Source organism: Penaeus monodon, chromosome 11 (genome assembly GCF_015228065.2).
Source record: "Penaeus monodon isolate SGIC_2016 chromosome 11, NSTDA_Pmon_1, whole genome shotgun sequence".
In the NCBI taxonomy this organism is placed as follows: Eukaryota; Metazoa; Arthropoda; class Malacostraca; order Decapoda; family Penaeidae; genus Penaeus; species Penaeus monodon.
In genome coordinates this window covers 40593044-40614232 of record NC_051396.1, presented here as the reverse complement: position 1 = coordinate 40614232, position 21189 = coordinate 40593044, and the positions used below count along the sequence as shown (strand labels likewise).

At 32.6% G+C, this 21189-nt stretch overlaps 1 protein-coding gene across 1 annotated transcript in view; it reads right to left on the bottom strand.

Moving 5' to 3' along the window:
- Positions 1 to 3913: 3913 nt before the first annotated feature.
- The window catches only part of LOC119578583, a 29112-nt gene continuing 11836 nt past the window's right edge, over positions 3914 to 21189 (bottom strand). Inside the window, exons 6-14 of the mRNA XM_037926150.1 lie at positions 18548 to 18615; positions 17684 to 17812; positions 15573 to 15699; positions 15255 to 15273; positions 11268 to 11382; positions 9236 to 9410; positions 7362 to 7372; positions 6979 to 7268; positions 3914 to 6258 (exon numbers count right to left, since the gene is read on the bottom strand). Coding sequence (XP_037782078.1) covers positions 6199 to 6258; positions 6979 to 7268; positions 7362 to 7372; positions 9236 to 9410; positions 11268 to 11382; positions 15255 to 15273; positions 15573 to 15699; positions 17684 to 17812; positions 18548 to 18615 — 994 coding nt within the window. The 3' untranslated portion in view covers positions 3914 to 6198. The remainder of the gene's footprint in view (positions 6259 to 6978; positions 7269 to 7361; positions 7373 to 9235; positions 9411 to 11267; positions 11383 to 15254; positions 15274 to 15572; positions 15700 to 17683; positions 17813 to 18547; positions 18616 to 21189) is intronic.

Sequence of the window (21189 nt, the reverse complement as noted above, 5' to 3'; positions counted from 1 at the left end):
TTTCTAAAAACCCTATATGGATTATATAAAAATGCACTAAGAATAGACTTTACTATCTACTAATGAAATACCAGTCATGCATCTTTGTCTTTAAATAATGAGGATTATTGATATCAATGCAAGATTATTTTTAATTAATTGGCAAGAGATCACTAAATACTGCAGTCTTTAGGCATGTCCAAACAAGCAGTCCTCATCAGTGGACATGCTATTAATAGGCACATTTGACATGCAAACTGTCTAATTGCCCTAACGCCCAATGAACGAACTCACTAGGCAGTACCTGAGTGAGCCAGATTTAAGTTAACATTGTGCATCCATAGCAGGGTTTTTCCCACTTCCCATATTGTAACTGTACACATCAGTAACTTGCAATGGCTACCCCAGAGACCTTGATTTAGCCTCCTACTATTTACTGGTCAAAAGCATGTACCACACTTCACTTCAGCTTCACATAATAAGAGTGCATGTCCCCAAGTACTAATTTGAATATGATGAAACGAACAAAAACTTTATTTTTGCACAATCCTGCAGCACATGCAAAAAGGGGAATCGAAATTGAATTTTGCCATAGTTGTACTTACTTGTATATCAGATTACCTCCGGGGGGGGGGGGGGGGGGGGTGCATAAACAGCAGCTCATTACTGTGCAGTGTTTTTCTCCTTTGCCTTTATTCTTTAACAGTTGTGTAATATTTTACTGTAGTAAAAGGATATCACAAGTAGATACTTCATACAAACAAATCAAGAGGATTTGCTGTATAGAATTCGTCCTGAATTATCATCAATTATATAAAAGGGAAAATTTCCTGCTTATACATCTCAGGATACAACTTTTACTTTTTAGTGATCACTAAAGCCCCATCCACACTATTGAGTAATGCCTGATGGCCATTTGGTTAACCCATTCCCGACGGGTGGCATGTACACACATGCCATGGCATGGCGGGACTATCTGCCGGGGGCATGTATGGACATGCCATGAGTTATTTTTTGTTACAATCACGGCAAAATATTATTTTTCTGCCACTTTTTAACACTCATTTTTACTATGGAAAAAAAAAAAAAAAAAAAAAAAAAAAGCAACAAACCGACGATGTCAACTCCATGATGCCACACACTGCTTATTTTATTCAGACTATAGACTGAAAGCTACAATTAAGTATCATGCTGTGACCACGGTGGCTCAAACATGATCACTCCAAGAGCATCACAACATGAAAACTACAATTAAGTATCATGCTGTGACTACAGTGGCTCAAACATAAACCTACTGTTAAAAAAAAGACTGAATAATGATCAACTATGGAGTCTATATAACAACAAAAATATCCTTCAGTCTCGATTTATCAGGAAGTTTGGCAAGTAGAGACTTTAGAAAATAATGAAAACTGAAAATACAACATATCTTCGTAGTCTTACGAAGAAACAGCATGGGATGCTGGTATTTGGCATGAGTGGTCACGCATGCTAGGGCGACGATATAAACCCCCGGCAGCGAGGCCTGGGCCACTATGAATACTACCCGTCGGGAAAGGGTTAATGCCTGTTGCCAAAACAGACCACCAGAGTGCTGGCCCATGGTTGAGCAAAATATCCAGATAGGGCAGTTTGATCATTTGCTGCAGGGTATGGATAGATGGCCCAGCCAGACAACAGCACCCCTGTCTGTATGATGACAGGGTTTGCCTGATAAATGGGGAAAGTCAGAGGGGCGGTGTTCAAACCTGAACTTCAGGGTTGACATGTAATCTGAACTTTAGGTAATTCTGCTGACAGTATCAGGTTTTTATACTTCCTGTCTTAGTCTTAATCTTACAGATCTACCTCATATTTTATTATGGCATTGATACTACATAATACTTAATTACTTATGGAAATTTGCATACACAAAGTATGGTCTACTTTAGAACAAACCTGCGCAAACATGAAAAACATTATACATTAAGGTATTTGCCTAACAAAATCCAGTCTTTTCCTTGGAATTTGTTTAACCATTTTTTTTTTTAATATTCTGGATACCTTTTTCAGTGTTAGAAACAATGAAATGTCAAAATCTCCTAATTCTGTGAAAGTGTGTGTTTAGGGTTAGATCTACAAAGAAAATAACTTGGATCATGTACTTTCTCTCAGTTTATTTACTTCGTAAACTGACATAGCAAATACCTCCAATATTTGCTGTGAAAACTACGTTGTGAACTACTGGGTATTATTCATTATATATAAATACCTACCAGATAGTAGAAAAAGCTCTCAAAGCATGGAGTCAATATATCTGCCAGTTATTTTTATTTTTTCTTCATTAACAACAGCATTGGTTATTTTAGTAGAGTTTATCATATAACCTCTACTAATGCAAAACAGCACAGCATTTCAACATCTACAAGAGCACAAAGGCACAGAACATTATCACGTCACAAGATGTTATATCATTGTCTATGGCACATGTTATCACACAATGGAATATCCATCTTAGTATCAGCACAGTCATCAGTAAATATATACATAATGGAATGTATCAACACAACACATATTTTGCCTAAGAGACTAGTATTGAATTGCTCAACAAACTTTTAAAGGTTAACTGGAGATAATTTAACAAGACAAAGTTAGCATAGGACTTGGAAAAGTGGAGGGGGGGGGGGGTTATCTTTACATTTTATTTTATTGAAAGACAAAAGAATAGTTTATTGAGATCCTAGCTCCAAAACAGTCCAAAGTATGAATTATTTATTTATTTTATAGGTTACTTTTTCCTAGTATTCCCATGATTTTCACTCTTAAGCTTAGGACACCTCTACTCTGGGTATGGTAGTCTGGTTACATAATATTACCTGGTTGCATACTGATTCTCTACAATACTCTAATTTCCTAAGGTACCTGACTAATGCTTAGCAAAATAGGAATTATTTCTGGAAGATAATTTATAACATCAATATCACCAAATTATTTATAGATCATTTAGAAACCGCAGTGTACACAGAAAACAGTGAAAGTAAACACCCCCCCAAAAAAAAAAATATATATATAAACAAAAACTAAAAGCACCTAACTATCTGTGGGGGAAAAACAAGTGAAATTCTAGTTTATCAATTAATCATTCACATTCCAAAAATAAATGGTGACCTTAATATCCCTCCATTTTATTTATATTATTATTATTATAATCATAATATTACAATAATTACAATAATTATAATCATCATAATATTGCAATAATTATAATCAATCATAATATAAAAATTATCATAATATAAAAATAATCATAATATAAAAATAATCATAATATAAAAATAATCATAATAATAATCATAATAATCATAATAATCATAATATAAAAATAATCATAATAATAATCATAATAATCATAATAATCATAATAATCATAATAACAATAATAATATAATAATAATAATATAATAATAATAATAATATAATAATAATAATAATAATAATAATATAATAATAATAATTATTATTATTATAATAATAGCATTATATATATATGTAAGTACAAGATAAAGTCCACAGAATCCAACAATTGTGGAACAAGAGTAGTAAAATCCTGGGAACTTTAAGCACAGGAAAACTTGATTCAGCTTAATGAAATGCCATTTTATGGTTATGAATGACTCATACATTTGCAGCATTAGTTTAACCTAGTTTTTCTAAACTTACATATGACACAAATTAATTCATCTCCAATTATAATATATTATGCTTGTAGCATTTCCAATCTAGAGGAAAAAATCTACTAATAACTACTGAAATGAACCCTTGAAAAAATGGTGATTACATTTCTATTCAGTTCTCTTAACACAATTCATCTTGGATTTACCCGACTTGACACTCACAAATCAGTTAACAGAGCTAAGATGCAATTAAACATGTTAAAGGTATGAAAGATTTTAAACAAGTATGTCAATGTTTATAGAATGCTTGAAACACCTAGCTACACTTAACCACAAGGAGGAATGATAACATTACTAATTATTACAATGGTATGTGCTCAAATGGAAATGAGCAAAAGCATGTAGTCTTCACAGAAAGTCAACCAATATCACAAATTAATAGCCTGTCTTGTCTTTTTTGATTAGGGAATTAGAATGACCACCACTTACTACATGTTTTTAAAAACTACTGACTAAAGGTTGAATCAAATTCCTTTTGGAGAGAGAGAGAGAGAGAAAAAAAGGTATTGGAAAGACAACCAAACACACTGTCTTAAGTGAATGGAAATATGCATCATACAAGAACTTGATTTTCTTGAAAGATTACAATATCCATGCAAGACTACTGTAAGCCTGTCTTAAGAAGGAAATGAACCCTAAGCAATTTTAAGCACAGCAAAATAAAAATTCCAAACTGGCCATTAGCCATTACTCTATTAACCATCTATGCTTATCTACAGTATACTGGAGTATTTGATTAAAAAATGGAGAGAAAAAAACTAATTACTGTTCTCCTTTTGAGTACATTTTTAATTCTAGGTCTAATGGCTATTAACTTTTCTTATAATCTGACAACTGACATCCCCGTTTCAATTCACATTGAACTCAAAGAAATATTTGGAGAGTTCTGTGTACTTGGAAATATATGCAAAGTTAAATTCCTTTTGTTAGTATTATAACACTGAAAATGTTCTTTTCAATATACATTCATATTTCATATTAAATGGAATGTATTTTCTTAGTTGACTCTCTGCTTCAGACTTCAGTAAACATATATAACACATTCAATTCTAACATCTTTTTAAGCATCCAACAGGTTATAACATTTGGATTATTTTAACAATAACTGACAATGAAAAGAGTCTTCTTCTCATATTCATCAGCAAACATCTTTCTGATCACTGACCCACAAATATGGGTCATTGAATTTAATGCGCACATAATGACCATATTGCACTTCACAGAACAAATTCACAAAACCAAGTGAGCATAAAGAGAGAAGAAACAATGAAAGTTAACATAAAAAAATATCCATATGTATTATGAGAATGTCATAGAAAAAATATGGCCCTGCATGGCATAGCACTGAATATCTTGTGACCTTTGAGCAATGGTCAAATTACCCTCAGAAAAACTCTGATAATAACAGACCTTATGTGAGACTTGTTAGTGTTCCCCATTATTTACATAAAAAATCAATAGTCACACTTAGTTCTCCATGCTGATAAACAAGTTGTTTAACCTGTTTGTGCCTTCTGGTAGTAATTAACAGATAGAAAAGGCATCTGAAGACAGTACTTTCTTTTTTTTATCTTATGAAAAAGACTAAGAATGCTATTGGCACACTGAAAGCCAACAAAGCACCACAGATGATAAATATTTTTTTTTGTCACTGGATTTACCATCTTTGGAACACTTAAATTAAACAAAAATTGTTTCATGAAAATGTTAAGCAGAGAAAAAGAGCAAGCAAGAATGGGAAAAGGGAGAGGAAGGAAAGGAAAGAAATTAAAGAGAGCAAAGAGAAAGAAAACAAGAAAATAGAAGAGAGGAGTGAGACTCAGTACAGAGTTAAAGTCAGAGTGAGTTCGTTTATATATCCATTTGCTGTAACAATCACAACTTGAATACTGTACCTAGCTTGATATCTTTTCACAGTTAATAGTTAACTGCAACCAAAGCCTTTTAGTAACAGCAGCAAAATGAAAAACTATTCACTCCAGATCATAATGAAACTTGTACTTCACTTCTCCCACTGTGAACTTTTAGAGACAAAAATGAGTGAGAAAAAGAAAAGAAAAGCTTTTATACTACAAGCACACTAATTGCCTTATGCTTACTAATCAATGTTTTATTTATTTTCTCATTTGATTAGTTAATATTTTGTATAAAACCTTTAAACTAATAAACTCTATCACTGACATTGTATGTCTTAAAAGGCCCCTGACTAATAACCATGGTCTTTTTTCTTCTTTTCCTTTGTTTGAAAGACTTCAAAATCATGAGAGCTTCTGGGGTGTCCTACAAATTGTTTGCTAATGTTCAAATCTAAGCACAAACCAAGAGGGGTGGAAATCATAACAACAATAACATGTATGTAATTTTTCTTCCTGTGTCTCACTGGTTGAAGAGGCCAATGATTTTTCTGCTTAATTTTCTTCACATGTCTCCCTTCTTATATGCAATGCAACCTCACTGCTTCCTTTGCACTTGAAATATTCTTTATGTAAGGTAGTCTTGAACTCCATTACTGACTTGGAAGAGCATTGGCTGGGAACATCTTCATTCCAATGAAATCTTTCAGTATCTGTAACAAGTCGAAGTCAAGATAAATTGGTAAATCTTCCTTTCATTGTGAATTTGAAAAACAACAATGTGTGTGCAAATTATATTTTTGCTTTCCTGTGGGAATTCTAAAAAAGCTTAACTACTTCAAACACAATACACCTTTCCTTTTTGTGTTGTGATATAGAAACACTAAAGTGAAGACAGTATTCCAAAATCAAAGGCAAAATACCTGCCTAAATTTAAATATAAATATAAATACAAATATGGTGTGCCTGCCAGAATTTCTAGGGCAAATCATCAACTCATTTCTTTTTCTGATCACCTTCAAAATGTTTTAAGTAACTATGCTAATAGTAAAACAGTTATTTTTCATGTATATTTGTTTAGCATTGTGACACATGAGCTAAAATATAATAATCATAAAATGTAGCCTTGCATTAGTAAGAATGAAAGCACTAAATTTGTATTTATCTAAGTAAAGCTGGTTTCCTCTTCAGTCAGTTAAATCAGTAAAACATGAAAAGTATTCCTAAACTTGTACATGAGGATTCTAAACAGGGTACCTTATTACAAGATTGTTGTATCAGTTATCAACAAAACGAACCAGATTAATTCTCTCTTACATTAGAAATATCTTAAGGATTATATTTTCACAATTCTAAAAGGACTGCACTTACAATTCTTTATTTACATTTTCATCAATCTCTTCACAATGACACCCCTGAAAATGAAAGCTTACCTCCATGAGATTGTCGTGACTAGGCTTTGGCACGGAAAATGTGAATCCCTCCTTACGTAGCTTTGAACCATCGAGGTGCAGGTGGTTAGGATGAACCGAGTTCTGGTCAATGTAAGGGGTGAGGGGAGTGTTGTCTAGACCACCAGCTGAACAAATGGCAGCCCAAGGAACCAAGTGCTTCTCATTGATTTCACTGACAAGCCCCACCGCATCTGTCTGGAATGGAAAGAGGTCGGTTTGGAATTTAGGCATGAGCAGATTTTTAAAATCTGTCTTCTTGATGAATAAAACTTAAAAAAAAAAATGTTTATTTTTTTTTCTTCCTTCTTGCTGTCTAGACAATAGAAAATAACTGGAAAGCCATTTAAACATATATCTGAGACTGATAATGAAGCTGCAAAATATAATCAAGGTTACCGTAACATAAAAGCATTAACGTCCACTGACACAAGGTACAAACAGTAGTAAGAAATACAGCAACTCAAGAATACTCAGCTGTCAAATGTACAGAATTGATTGGTAAATGAACTAATATACAAGCATCTATAATGTACCTTTCTAAAAAAATTCTTATTACATATACTGTTATTCTAAATTTGCTTTCCTTTTATCTTCCACTGTTAAACAAAAACAGACTCACTCAAACAAGCATACACACATTTACAAGTATTGGAACTACCATGTGCCAACAAATAAATCTTTCAACAACTTTAAGCAGACAGACAGACACTCATAAATCCAAGGATTATAACTTTAGTTTTAACCCTTTGCCAACGGGTGAGTTCCCTATGTGCAAGCCCTCTCTCCCGGGTTGTATTCATAGTGGCCCAGGCCCCACTGCCAGGGGCTCATATCGTCACCCTAGCATGTACGACCGCTCATGCCCAATACCAGCATCCCTTGCCTTTTCTTCGTAATACTAAGGACCTGTGTTTTATTTTCAGTATTATTTTCTAAGGTCTCTATTTGCCATATTTTCTGATAAACCAAGACTGTAGGATATTTTTGTTGTTATATAGACTACATAGTTGATCATTATTCACTCTATAGTCTGAATAAAATAAGCAGTGTGTGGTATCATGGAGTTGAAACCATAGGTTTTGTTGTATTTTCTTTTGCATTTTTTTTTCAAGTTATTTTATAAGATAAACTTTATTTTCAACAGGTTTATATTATCACTTTCATATAGATATAATTTTATGTTCAGTGTTTTTATAAATACGTGATCCCCCCCCCCCCCCAATACATATCGGTATATTCATGTGGTTTTACATCATCACTTTGTGAATACTATATAATATCTCTGGCCAATGTAGTCGATTACCAATGTAAATTTTTAGATGCTAACCTCGGAAGCCCGAGAAGCCTTTATGAAATGCATAGTATGGGAAAAATGAAATGTTAAAAACTACTTAATCACATTTTCAGTGGCAAAAAAATAATATATTGCCGTAATTGTAACAAAAAAACTCATGGCATGGCCACACATGCCCCCAGAATACGGGACATGCTCACCATAGCATGTATGTACATGCCAGTTGGCAGATAGTCCAGGCATGCCATGCATGTACGCACATGCCACCCGTCGGCAACGGGTTAATAGATCATGCACATATGTCCTAAACTATTACTTGACCTTAAGAACTGCAAATACTTTAGCTTACTATTAGAAAGAAACTAAAGTCAGTGTGCTGAAAAAACATATGTTTTTCAGGTTTCCCAATTTTTTTGGGCTTTTTAATAGTTTGTTTTCCCACATGGAAATTTTTTATTTCTTTGCCACATCTCAAAACATGTGTCGCAAAGTGCACAGTTGATAAAATTTCACGTTACCAATCATGTATAAAGGGGGATGAGAAAGTTTAATAAAACAAAAAATTAATTTTTTTATAATGTAAACATAAGATGTGAAATTAAATGTAAGTAAAAGTTCACAGTATACAACTAAAAGAAATGATATAACAGGAGGTACCTCTCATGAAAACAAAGTGAATGAGGGGAAAGAGGGGGTGTTTATTGGGGATGGGGCTGAGGAAATTTCCCAAAACTTTGCCAAATATCAGAAGACACTACATGTGTCATTCATAATAACAAAAAATTGCAAGATATATCCTGCCTGTTTTGAGAGGACTGATTGTGGGCAATTGCAGCACTTCAAAAAACTATGATAATCTGGTGAATGGGCCCTTTAGGGGTTATTAATTTTTATCCCAAAAAAATTCCTTACTTTTTAAAAATTTACTTTGCAAGGGTTTACAGAGTTTGCCCATCATGATTGATGTTAAATATATCTGAAACAATATTATTGATGTCTCCTTGCTTAGTATTACCATCATCAACAATGTTATAGACTTGTTTAGCCTTCCCTTGCTGGCACAACCACACAATGGCTCTGAAACCAGAAATAGGCAGGGTATAATAGATGGGGTACATAATAAAGGAAAAAAAAGACAAAAACAAATTTTATTAAAACTAATCAAATATTGCTGTAATTAACCCAGTGCTGACTGGAATGGCATGTATGTACATGCCATGCCCACTGTGAGTTTATGTTATTAATTGTTTTTACACATAGATGGTTACACTTGTACTAAGTTACCAATGAGCCAGTTACAAGTACTGCCAGTCACAATTGTTCACCCTTTTCTAGATTTATGAAAATATTTTACATTATCTTACTTATAAGGCCTATAATAAAAATAAATAAATATTCACACACACAAAAGAGGACAGCATTTTCCCTGGCGGCATTGGGTTAAATATACATATTATATATATATAATTATATTTTATATATATATTTTTTAAAAAAAAAAAAAAAAAAAAAAAAAAAAAAAAAAAATTTTTTTTTTTGCCCCTTTTTTTTTTTTTTTTAAAAAAAAAAAAAAAAAAAAATTTTTTTTTTAACAAAATCCCTTTTTTTTTTTTTTTTTTTTTTTTTTAAAAAAAATTTTTAAATTTTATTTATTAAAATTTTTGGTTTTTTTCAATATTTAATTTATTAATTAAATTTTTAAATTAAATATTAAAAAATATTATTTTTAATTTATAAAAAAATACATTAAAAATAAAATATATAAAAATAAATTTTAAAATTAAAAAAAAAACATTTTTTTAATTTTTAAATTATAATTTTATAGTTTTTATAATAAAGTTTTTAATTATATATATTTTATAATATTTTTAATAAATATAAAATATAATTATAATTATATATATATATATTTTAATATTTTCTGTGTATGTTGTTATTATTATGAAAAAATATATTTGTGTTTTTTATATATATATTATATATATTTATTTTAAAATATAAAATATATTATATTATATATAATATATTAATTTATATATGTAATATATAATAATATTAATTCCCCCAATGCCGCCAGGGAAAATGCTGCCCTTTTTTGTGTGTGTGAATATTTATTTATTTTTATTATAGGCCTTATAAGTAAGATAATGTAAAATATTTTCATAAATCTAGAAAAGGGTGAACAATTGTGACTGGCAGTACTTGTAACTGGCTCATTGGTAACTTAGTACAAGTGTAACCATCTATGTGTAAAAACAATTAATAACATAAACTCACAGTGGGCATGGCATGTACATACATGCCCCTTCCATCAGACTGGGTTTTAATTACAGCAATATTTGATTAGTTTTAATAAAATTTGTTTTTGTCTTTTTTTTCCTTTATTATGTACCCCATCTATTATACCCTGCCTATTTCTGGTTTCAGAGCCATTGTGTGGTTGTGCCAGCAAGGGAAGGCTAAACAAGTCTATAACATTGTTGGGATGGTTTTAAAACAAGCAAGGACATCAAAAATTGTTTTTAGATAATTTAACATCAATCATGACTACTGGGGCAATACTCTGTCAACCATTGCAAAGGTAAGTTTAAACAGTAAGGAATTTCTTGGTATAACATTAACTAAAACCCCAAAGCCTATTCCCATGTTATGGTGTTGTTGAAATGTGCTTTGCCAATTGCCCACAATCAGTCCTCTCAAAACAGGCAGGATATATCTTGCAATTTTTTGTTATTATGAATGACACATGTAGTGTCTTCTGATATATGTGGCAAAGTTTGGCAAGTTTCCATCAGCCACATCCACAATATCACCCCCCTCTCTTCCCCTCATTCACTTTGTTTTCATGAGAGGTACCTCCTGTTATATCATTATCTTTTTAGTGTGTATACATGTAGATACTTTTACTTACATTTAATTACACATCTTACTGTTTTACATTATAAAAAAATTAATTTGTGTTTTATTAACTTACTCATCCATTCATACATGATTGGTAACTGTGATAATTTTATCAACTGTGCACTTTGCTGACACATGTTTTTGAGATGTGGCAATGAAATAAAAAATTTCCAGTGTGGAAAATCAAACTATTAAAAAGCCAAAAAACTTGGTGAAACCTGAAAAATCATACCTGTTTTGCAGCACACTGACTTCAGCTTACTACTATATAGTAAGCTAAAGTATTTGCAGTTCTTAAGGTCAAGTAATAGTTTAGGACATATGTGCATGATCTATTAACCCGTTGCCGACGGGTGGCATGTGCGTACATGCATGGCATGCCTGGACTATCTGCCAACTGGCATGTACATACATGCTATGGTGAGCATGTCCCGTATTCTGGGGGCATGTGTGGCCATGCCATAAGTTTTTTTGTTACAATTACGGCAATATATTATTTTTTTGCCACTGAAAATGTGATTAAGTAGTTTTTAACATTTCATTTTTCCCATACTATGCATTTCATAAAGGCTTCTCGGGCTTCCGAGGTTAGCATCTAAAAATTTACATTGGTAATCGACTACATTGGCCAGAGATATTATATAGTATTCACAAAGTGATGATGTAAAACCACATGAATATACCGATATGTATTGGGGGGGGGGGGGGATCACGTATTTATAAAAACACTGAACATAAAATTATATCTATATGAAAGTGATAATATAAACCTGTTGAAAATAAAGTTTATCTTATAAAATAACTTGAAAAAAAAATGCAAAAGAAAATACAACAAAACCTATGGTTTCAACTCCATGATACCACACACTGCTTATTTTATTCAGACTATAGAGTGAATAATGATCAACTATGTAGTCTATATAACAACAAAAATATCCTACAGTCTTGGTTTATCAGAAAATATGGCAAATAGAGACCTTAGAAAATAATACTGAAAATAAAACACAGGTCCTTAGTATTACGAAGAAAAGGCAAGGGATGCTGGTATTGGGCATGAGCGGTCGTACATGCTAGGGTGACGATATGAGCCCCTGGCAGTGGGGCCTGGGCCACTATGAATACAACCCGGGAGAGAGGGCTTGCACATAGGGAACTCACCCGTTGGCAAAGGGTTAAAACTAAAGTTATAATCCTTGGATTTATGAGTGTCTGTCTGTCTGCTTAAAGTTGTTGAAAGATTTATTTGTTGGCACATGGTAGTTCCAATACTTGTAAATGTGTGTATGCTTGTTTGAGTGAGTCTGTTTTTGTTTAACAGTGGAAGATAAAAGGAAAGCAAATTTAGAATAACAGTATATGTAATAAGAATTTTTTTTAGAAAGGTACATTATAGATGCTTGTATATTAGTTTCATTTACCAATCAATTCTGTACATTTGACAGCTGAGTATTCTTGAGTTGCTGTATTTCTTACTACTGTTTGTACCTTGTGTCAGTGGACGTTAATGCTTTATGTTACGGTAACCTTGATTATATTTTGCAGCTTCATTATCAGCCCTCGGGATATATTTTTTAAAGGGTTTTCCATTATTTTCTATTGTCTAGACAGCAAAAGGAAAAAAAAAAAATAAACTTTTTTTTTTTTTTAAGTTTTATTCCCCGAAGACAAAATTTTAAAAAATCTGCCAGCCAAAAATTCCCAAAACCCAAACCTTTTTCCATTCCAGACAGATGCGGGGGGGGCTTGTCAGTAAAATAAATAAAGAAGCATTTGGGGTTCCTTGGGCGGGCCTTTTTGTTCATTGGTGGTCTAGAAAACCCACCCCCTCACCCCTTACATTGACCAAACTCGGTTAATCCTAACCACCTGCCCCTCGTGGTTAAAAGCTACGTAAGGAGGGATTCACTTTTTCCCGTGCCAAAGCCTATCACGAAAACCCTTATGGAGGTAACTTTCTTTTTCGGGGGTTGGTCTTGTAAAAGAGATTGTAAAAAATTTGAAAATAAAGAATTGTAAGTGCAGTCCTTTTAGAATTGTGAAAATAAAATCCTTAAGAAAATTTCTAAGGGAAGAAAAGAATTAATCTGGTTCGTTTTTTTGGGATAACTGTACAACCAATCTTGTTTAAGGAAACCCTGTTTAGAATCCTCATTTTAAAATTTTTTGGGGAAATATTTTTCCCATTTTACTGATTTAACTGACTGAAGAGGAAACCACCTTTACTTAGATAAATAAAAATTTTTAAGTGCTTTCATTCTTCCCTAATGCAAGGTTTACTTTTTTATGATTATTATTTTTTTAGCTATGTGTCCCCAATGCAAAAACAAATATACATAAAAAAATAACTTTTTTACTATTACATATTTTTATTTAAAAACCCATTTTGAAGGTGATCGGGAAAAAAAAAATGATTTGATGTTTTGGGCCCTAGAAATTTTTGGCAGGCACACCATATTTTTTTTTAAATATTTATATTTAAATTTAGGCAGGTATTTTCCCTTTTGGGTTTTTGGGAAATACTGTCTTCACTTTAGTGTTTCTATATCACAACACAAAAAGGAAAAGGGGGTATTTGTGTTTTAAGTAGTTAAGCTTTTTTAGAATTCCCCCCCAGGAAAGGGAAAAAAATATTTTTGCACCCCACTTGTTGTTTTTTTAAAAAATTCCCCAATGAAAGGAAGATTTACCAATTTTTTCTTGACTTCGACTTGTTACAGATACCCGAAAGATTTCATTGGAATAAGATGTTCCCAGCCAAAGCTCTTCCCAAGTCAGTAATGGGGGGTTCAAGACTAAACCTTTAAAAAAAGAATTTTCAAGTGCAAAAAGGAAAACAGTGAGGTTGCATTCATTTTAAAAGGGGGAAGTGAAGAAAATTAAGCAAAAAAAAAAAAAAATTTAAATTGGCCCCCTTTTAACCAGTGGAAACAGGAAGAAAAAAAATTTAAAACATGTTATTGTTGTTTTGATTTCCCCCCCTTGGGTTTTTTGCTTAGATTTTAACATTAGCAAACCCAAATTTTTTTGGACACCCCAGAAGCTCTCATGATTTTGAAGTCTTTCAAAAAAAGGAAAAGAAGAAAAAAGACCATGGTTATTAGTCAGGGGCCTTTTAAGACATACAATGTCAGTGATAGAGTTTATTAGTTTAAAGGTTTTATACAAAATATTAAACTAATCAAATGAGAAATAAATAAAACATTGATTAGTAAGCATAAGGCAATTAGTGTGCTTTGTAGTATAAAAGCTTTTCTTTTCTTTTTCTCACTCATTTTTGTCTCTAAAAGTTCACAGTGGGAGAAGTGAAGTACAAGTTTCATTAGATCTGGAGTGAATAGTTTTTCATTTTGCTGCTGTTACTAAAAGGCTTTGGTTGCAGTTAATATTAACTGTGAAAAGATATCAAGCTAGGTACAGTATTCAAGTTGTGATTGTTACAGCAAATGGATATATAAACGAACTCACTCTGACTTTAACTCTGTACTGAGTCTCATCCTCTCTTCTATTTTCTTGTTTTCTTTCTCTTTGCTCTCTTTAATTTCTTTCCTTTCCTTCCTCTCCCTTTTCCCATTCTTGCTTGCTCTTTTTCTCTGCTTAACATTTTCATGAAACAATTTTTGTTTAATTTAAGTGTTCCAAAGATGGTAAATCCAGTGACAAAAAAAAATATTTATCATCTGTGGTGCTTTGTTGGCTTTCAGTGTGCCAATAGCATTCTTAGTCTTTTTCATAAGATAAAAAAAGAAAGTACTGTCTTCAGATGCCTTTTCTATCTGTTAATTACTACCAGAAGGCACAAACAGGTTAAACAACTTGTTTATCAGCATGGAGAACTAAGTGTGACTATTGATTTTTTATGTAAATAATGGGGAACACTAACAAGTCTCACATAAGGTCTGTTATTATCAGAGTTTTTCTGAGGGTAATTTGACCATTGCTCAAAGGTCACAAGATATCAGTGCTATGCCATGCAGGGCCATATTTTTTCTATGACATTCTCATAATACATATGGATATTTTTTTATGTAACTTTCATTGTTTCTTCTCTTCTTATGCTCACTTGGTTTTGTGAATTTGTTCTGTGAAGTGCAATATGGTCATATGTGCGCATTAAATTCAATGACCCATATTTGTGGGTCAGTGATCAGAAAGATGTTTGCATGATGAATATGAGAAGAAGACTCTTTTCATTGTCAGTTATTGTTAAAATAATCCAAATGTTATAACCTGTTGGATGCTTAAAAAGATGTTAGAATTGAATGTGGTTATATATGTTTACTGAAGTCTGAAGCAGAGAGTCAACTAAGAAAATACATTCCATTTAATATGAAATATGAATGTATATTGAAAAGAACATTTTCAGTGTTATAATACTAACAAAAGGAATTTAACTTTGCATATATTTCCAAGTACACAGAACTCTCCAAATATTTCTTTGAGTTCAATGTGAATTGAAACGGGGATGTCAGTTGTCAGATTATAAGAAAAGTTAATAGCCATTAGACCTAGAATTAAAAATGTACTCAAAAGGAGAACAGTAATTAGTTTTTTTCTCTCCATTTTTTAATCAAATACTCCAGTATACTGTAGATAAGCATAGATGGTTAATAGAGTAATGGCTAATGGCCAGTTTGGAATTTTTATTTTGCTGTGCTTAAAATTGCTTAGGGTTCATTTCCTTCTTAAGACAGGCTTACAGTAGTCTTGCATGGATATGTAATCTTTCAAGAAATCAAGTTCTTGTATGATGCATATTTCCATTCACTTAAGACAGTGTGTTTGGTTGTCTTTCCAATACCTTTTTTCTCTCTCTCTCTCTCTCCAAAAGGAATTTGATTCAACCTTTAGTCAGTAGTTTTTAAAAAACATGTAGTAAGTGGTGGTCATTCTAATTCCCTAATCAAAAAAGACAAGACAGGCTATTAATTTGTGATATTGGTTGACTTTCTGTGAAGACTACATGCTTTGCTCATTTCCATTTGAGCACATACCATTGTAATAATTAGTAATGTTATCATTCCTCCTTGTGGTTAAGTGTAGCTAGGTGTTTCAAGCATTCTATAAACATTGACATACTTGTTTAAAATCTTTCATACCTTTAACATGTTTAATTGCATCTTAGCTCTGTTAACTGATTTGTGAGTGTCAAGTCGGGTAAATCCAAGATGAATTGTGTTAAGAGAATGAATAGAATGTAATCACCATTTTTTCAGGGTTCATTTCAGTAGTTATAGTAGATTTTTTCCTCTAGATTGGAAATGCTACAAGCATAATATATTATAATTGGAGATGAATTAATTTGTGTCATATGTAAGTTTAGAAAAACTAGGTTAAACTAATGCTGCAAATGTATGAGTCATTCATAACCATAAAATGGCATTTTCATAGCTGAATCAAGTTTTCCTGTGCTTAAAGTTCCCAGGATTTTACTACTCTTGTTCCACAATTGTTGGATTCTGTGGACTTTATCTTGTACTTACATATATATATAATGCTATTATTATAATAATAATAATTATTATTATTATATATTATTATTATTATTATTATATTATTATTATTATTATTATTATTATATTATTATTATTATTATATTATTATTATTATATTATTATTGTTATTATTTTATATTATTATTATTATGATTATTTTATATTATGATTATTATGATTATTATGATTATTATTTATGATTATTTTATATTATGATTATTTTTATATTATGATTATTTTTATATTATGATAATTTTTATATTATGATTGATTATAATTATTGCAATATTATGATGATTATAATTATTGTAATTATTGTAATATTATGATATAATAATAATAATATAAAATAAAATGGAGGGATATTAAGGTCACCATTTATTTTTGGAATGTGAATGATTAATTGATAAACTAGAATTTCACTTGTTTTTCCCCCAAAGATAGTTAGGTGCTTTAGTTTTGGTTTATTATTATATTTTTTTTTTGGGGGGGTGTTTACTTTCACTGTTTTCTGTGTACACTGCGGTTTCTAAATGATCTATAAATAATTTGGTGATATTGATGTTATAAATTATCTTCCAGAAATAATTCCTATTTTGCTAAGCATTAGTCAGGTACCTTAGGAAATTAGAGTATTGTAGAGAATCAGTATGCAACAGGTAATATTATGTAACCAGACTACCATACCCAGAGTAGAGGTTGTCCTAAGCTAAAAGTGAAAATCATGGGAATACTAGGAAAAAGTAACCTATAAAATAAATAAATAATTCATACTTTGGACTGTTGGAGCTAGGATCTCAATAAACTATTCTTTTGTCTTTCAATAAAATAAAATGTAAAGATAACCCCCCCCCCCCTCCACTTTTCCAAGTCCTATGCTAACTTTGTCTTGTTAAATTATCTCCAGTTAACCTTTAAAAGTTTGTTGAGCAATTCAATACTAGTCTCTTAGGCAAAATAGTGTTGTGTTGATACATTCCATTATGTATATATTTACTGATGACTGTGCTGATACTAAGATGGATATTCCATTGTGTGATAACATGTGCCATAGACAATGATATAACATCTTGTGACGTGATAATGTTCTGTGCCTTTGTGCTCTTGTAGATGTTGAAATGCTGTGCTGTTTGCATTAGTAGAGGTTATATGATAAACTCTACTAAAATAACCAATGCTGTTGGTTAATGAAGAAAAAATAAAAATAACTGGCAGATATATTGACTCCATGCTTTGAGAGCTTTTTCTACTATCTGGTAGGTATTTATATATAATGAATAATACCCAGTAGTTCACAACGTAGTTTTCACAGCAAATATTGGAGGTATTGCTATGTCAGTTTACGAAGTAAATAAACTGAGAGAAAGTACATGATCCAAGTTATTTTCTTTGTAGATCTAACCCTAAACACACACTTCACAGAATTAGGAGATTTTGACATTTCATTGTTTCTAACACTGAAAAAGGTATCCAGAATATTAAAAAAAAAAATGGTTTAAAACAAATTCCAAGGAAAAGACTGGATTTTGTTAGGCAAATACCTTAATGTATAATGTTTTTCATGTTTGCGCAGGTTTGTTCTAAAGTAGACCATACTTTGTGTATGCAAATTTCCATAAGTAATTAAGTATTATGTAGTATCAATGCCATAATAAAATATGAGGTAGATCTGTAAGATTAAGACTAAGACAGGAAGTATAAAAACCTGATACTGTCAGCAGAATTACCTAAAGTTCAGATTACATGTCAACCCTGAAGTTCAGGTTTGAACACCGCCCCTCTGACTTTCCCCATTTATCAGGCAAACCCTGTCATCATACAGACAGGGGTGCTGTTGTCTGGCTGGGCCATCTATCCATACCCTGCAGCAAATGATCAAACTGCCCTATCTGGATATTTTGCTCAACCATGGGCCAGCACTCTGGTGGTCTGTTTTTGGCAACAGGCATTAACCCTTTCCGACGGGTAGTATTCATAGTGGCCCAGGCCTCGCTGCCGGGGGTTTATATCGTCGCCCTAGCATGCGTGACCACTCATGCCAAATACCAGCATCCCATGCTGTTTCTTCGTAAGACTACGAAGATATGTTGTATTTTCAGTTTTCATTATTTTCTAAAGTATCTACTGCCAAACTTCCTGATAAATCGAGACTGAAGGATATTTTTGTTGTTATATAGACTCCATAGTTGATCATTATTCAGTCTTTTTTTTAACAGTAGGTTTATGTTTGAGCCACTGTAGTCACAGCATGATACTTAATTGTAGTTTTCATGTTGTGATGCTCTTGGAGTGATCATGTTTGAGCCACCGTGTGTCACAGCATGATACTTAATTGTAGCTTTCAGTCTATAGTCTGAATAAAATAAGCAGGTGTGTGGCATCATGGAGTTGACATCGTCGGTTTGTGCTTTTTTTTTTTTTTTTTTTTTTTTTTCCATAGTAAAAATATGAGTGTTAAAAAGTGGCAGAAAAATAATATTTTGCCGTGATTGTAACAAAAAATAACTCATGGCATGTCCATACATGCCCCCGGAGATAGTCCCGCCATGCCAAGGCAATGTGTGTACAATGCCACCCGTCGGGAAAGGGTTAACCAAAATGCCCATCAGGCAATACTCAAAAGTGTGGATGGGGCTTTAATGATCACTAAAAAGTAAAAGTTGTATACAGAGATGTATAAGCAGGAAATTTTCCCTTTTATATAATTGATGATAATTCAGGACGAATTCTATACAGCAAATCCTCTTGATTTGTTTGTATGAAGTATCTACTTGTGATATCCTTTTACTACAGTAAAATATTACACAACTGTTAAAGAATAAAGGCAAAGGAGAAAAACATGCACAGTAATGAGCTGCTGTTTATGCACCCCCCCCCCCCCCCCCCCCGGAGGTAATCTGATATACAAGTAGTACAACTATGGCAAAATCAATTTCGATCCCCTTTTGCATTGCTGCAGGATTGTGCAAAAATAAAGTTTTTGTTCGTTTCATCATATTCAAATTAGTACTTGGGGACATGCACTCTTATTATGTGAAGCTGAAGTGAAGTGTGGTACATGCTTTTGACCAGTAAATAGTAGGAGGCTAAATCAAGGTCTCTGGGGTAGCCATTGCAAGTTACTGATGTGTACAGTTACCAATATGGGAAGTGGGAAAAAACCCTGCTATGGATGCACAATGTTAACTTAAATCTGGCTCACTCAGGTACTGCCTAGTGAGTTCGTTCATTGGGCGTTAGGGCAATTAGACAGTTTGCATGTCAAATGTGCCTATTAAATAGCATGTCCACTGATGAGGACTGCTTGTTTGGACATGCCTAAAGACTGCAGTATTTAGTGATCTCTTGCCAATTAATTAAAAATAATCTTGCATTGATATCAATAATCCTCATTATTTAAAGACAAAGATGCATGACTGGTATTTCATTAGTAGATAGTAAAGTCTATTCTTAGTGCATTTTTATATAATCCATATAGGGTTTTTAGAAATGAAAACCTTTGTGGGCACTTATTTCATTTTAGATGTATAGGGGTTTCAACCCAATCATGCTGTGAGACACCATAGGAATTATTTATTTATTGAAAATTTTCTAAGCATCAACATCTAAGGTCATTGACGGTGTATACAAAATATAGCAAAAGAGTGAGGTTTAGGGGCAAAGCTCCAGGTAAAAAAGTGTTTGGGTTCAGTAAAGTAATGTTTGTGGAGTCCAGAATGATCAATGATCAAAACCAACAAATGTACCAGACATCAAAGGTCACACAGAAAGAGGAAGATGACAAGACCCTGCAAAATTATATGAGGCGAGGGTTATGGTTAAACGGTTAGAAGAAATAAATGTGCTAGACCTCAAAGTTCATATTGCACTATGGTAAAGTATGTGGCAAAAAGGGTGGAAAAGAGTTAACAATCAGGATAAGATGTGTTAGCTATCAAAGGTTGTAAGATGCTGTAGGATAGAATGTTAGGGAAAAGGATATAGTGGGGATTTGTAAAAGGGGATGTGGTTAAAGATTAGGGTGATCAGTTCAAATGGAAAAGTATGTGTCCGAGGAAGGGAGAGTAACACTATGAGGGAACTGTAAAAGAGCTACAATGAAACAATCAAGGGTAATACGGTAAGAAATGGTAGTTGTAGAAGTTGGAGGAGAATCCTGAGAGTGAAATTGGGGAACAGGGGAAGGTGGTAAACAATTGGGAAGAGGGATCCACAGAAGGACATTATTGGGACATAAGAGCATCTAAGTAGGGGTGTAAGGATAATGAGGAAGGAACAGGGAATAATGATGCACACGGAGGAGAGGATGGGTGTTTTTGGGTGAATGGAGGAGAAGAGTAGAGGGAACTTGAGGAGAGGGGAGGATATTGGAGATGAGGGAGTGGATCATTTTCATGTTATAAACTTGGATATCTCAAGAGTTCTGGAGGGAGAGGGGTTGGGTAGGTTAATTGTGGCAATTGAATGAGATGGAAGTCGGACAGGTAGTTACGGGAAGCTTTT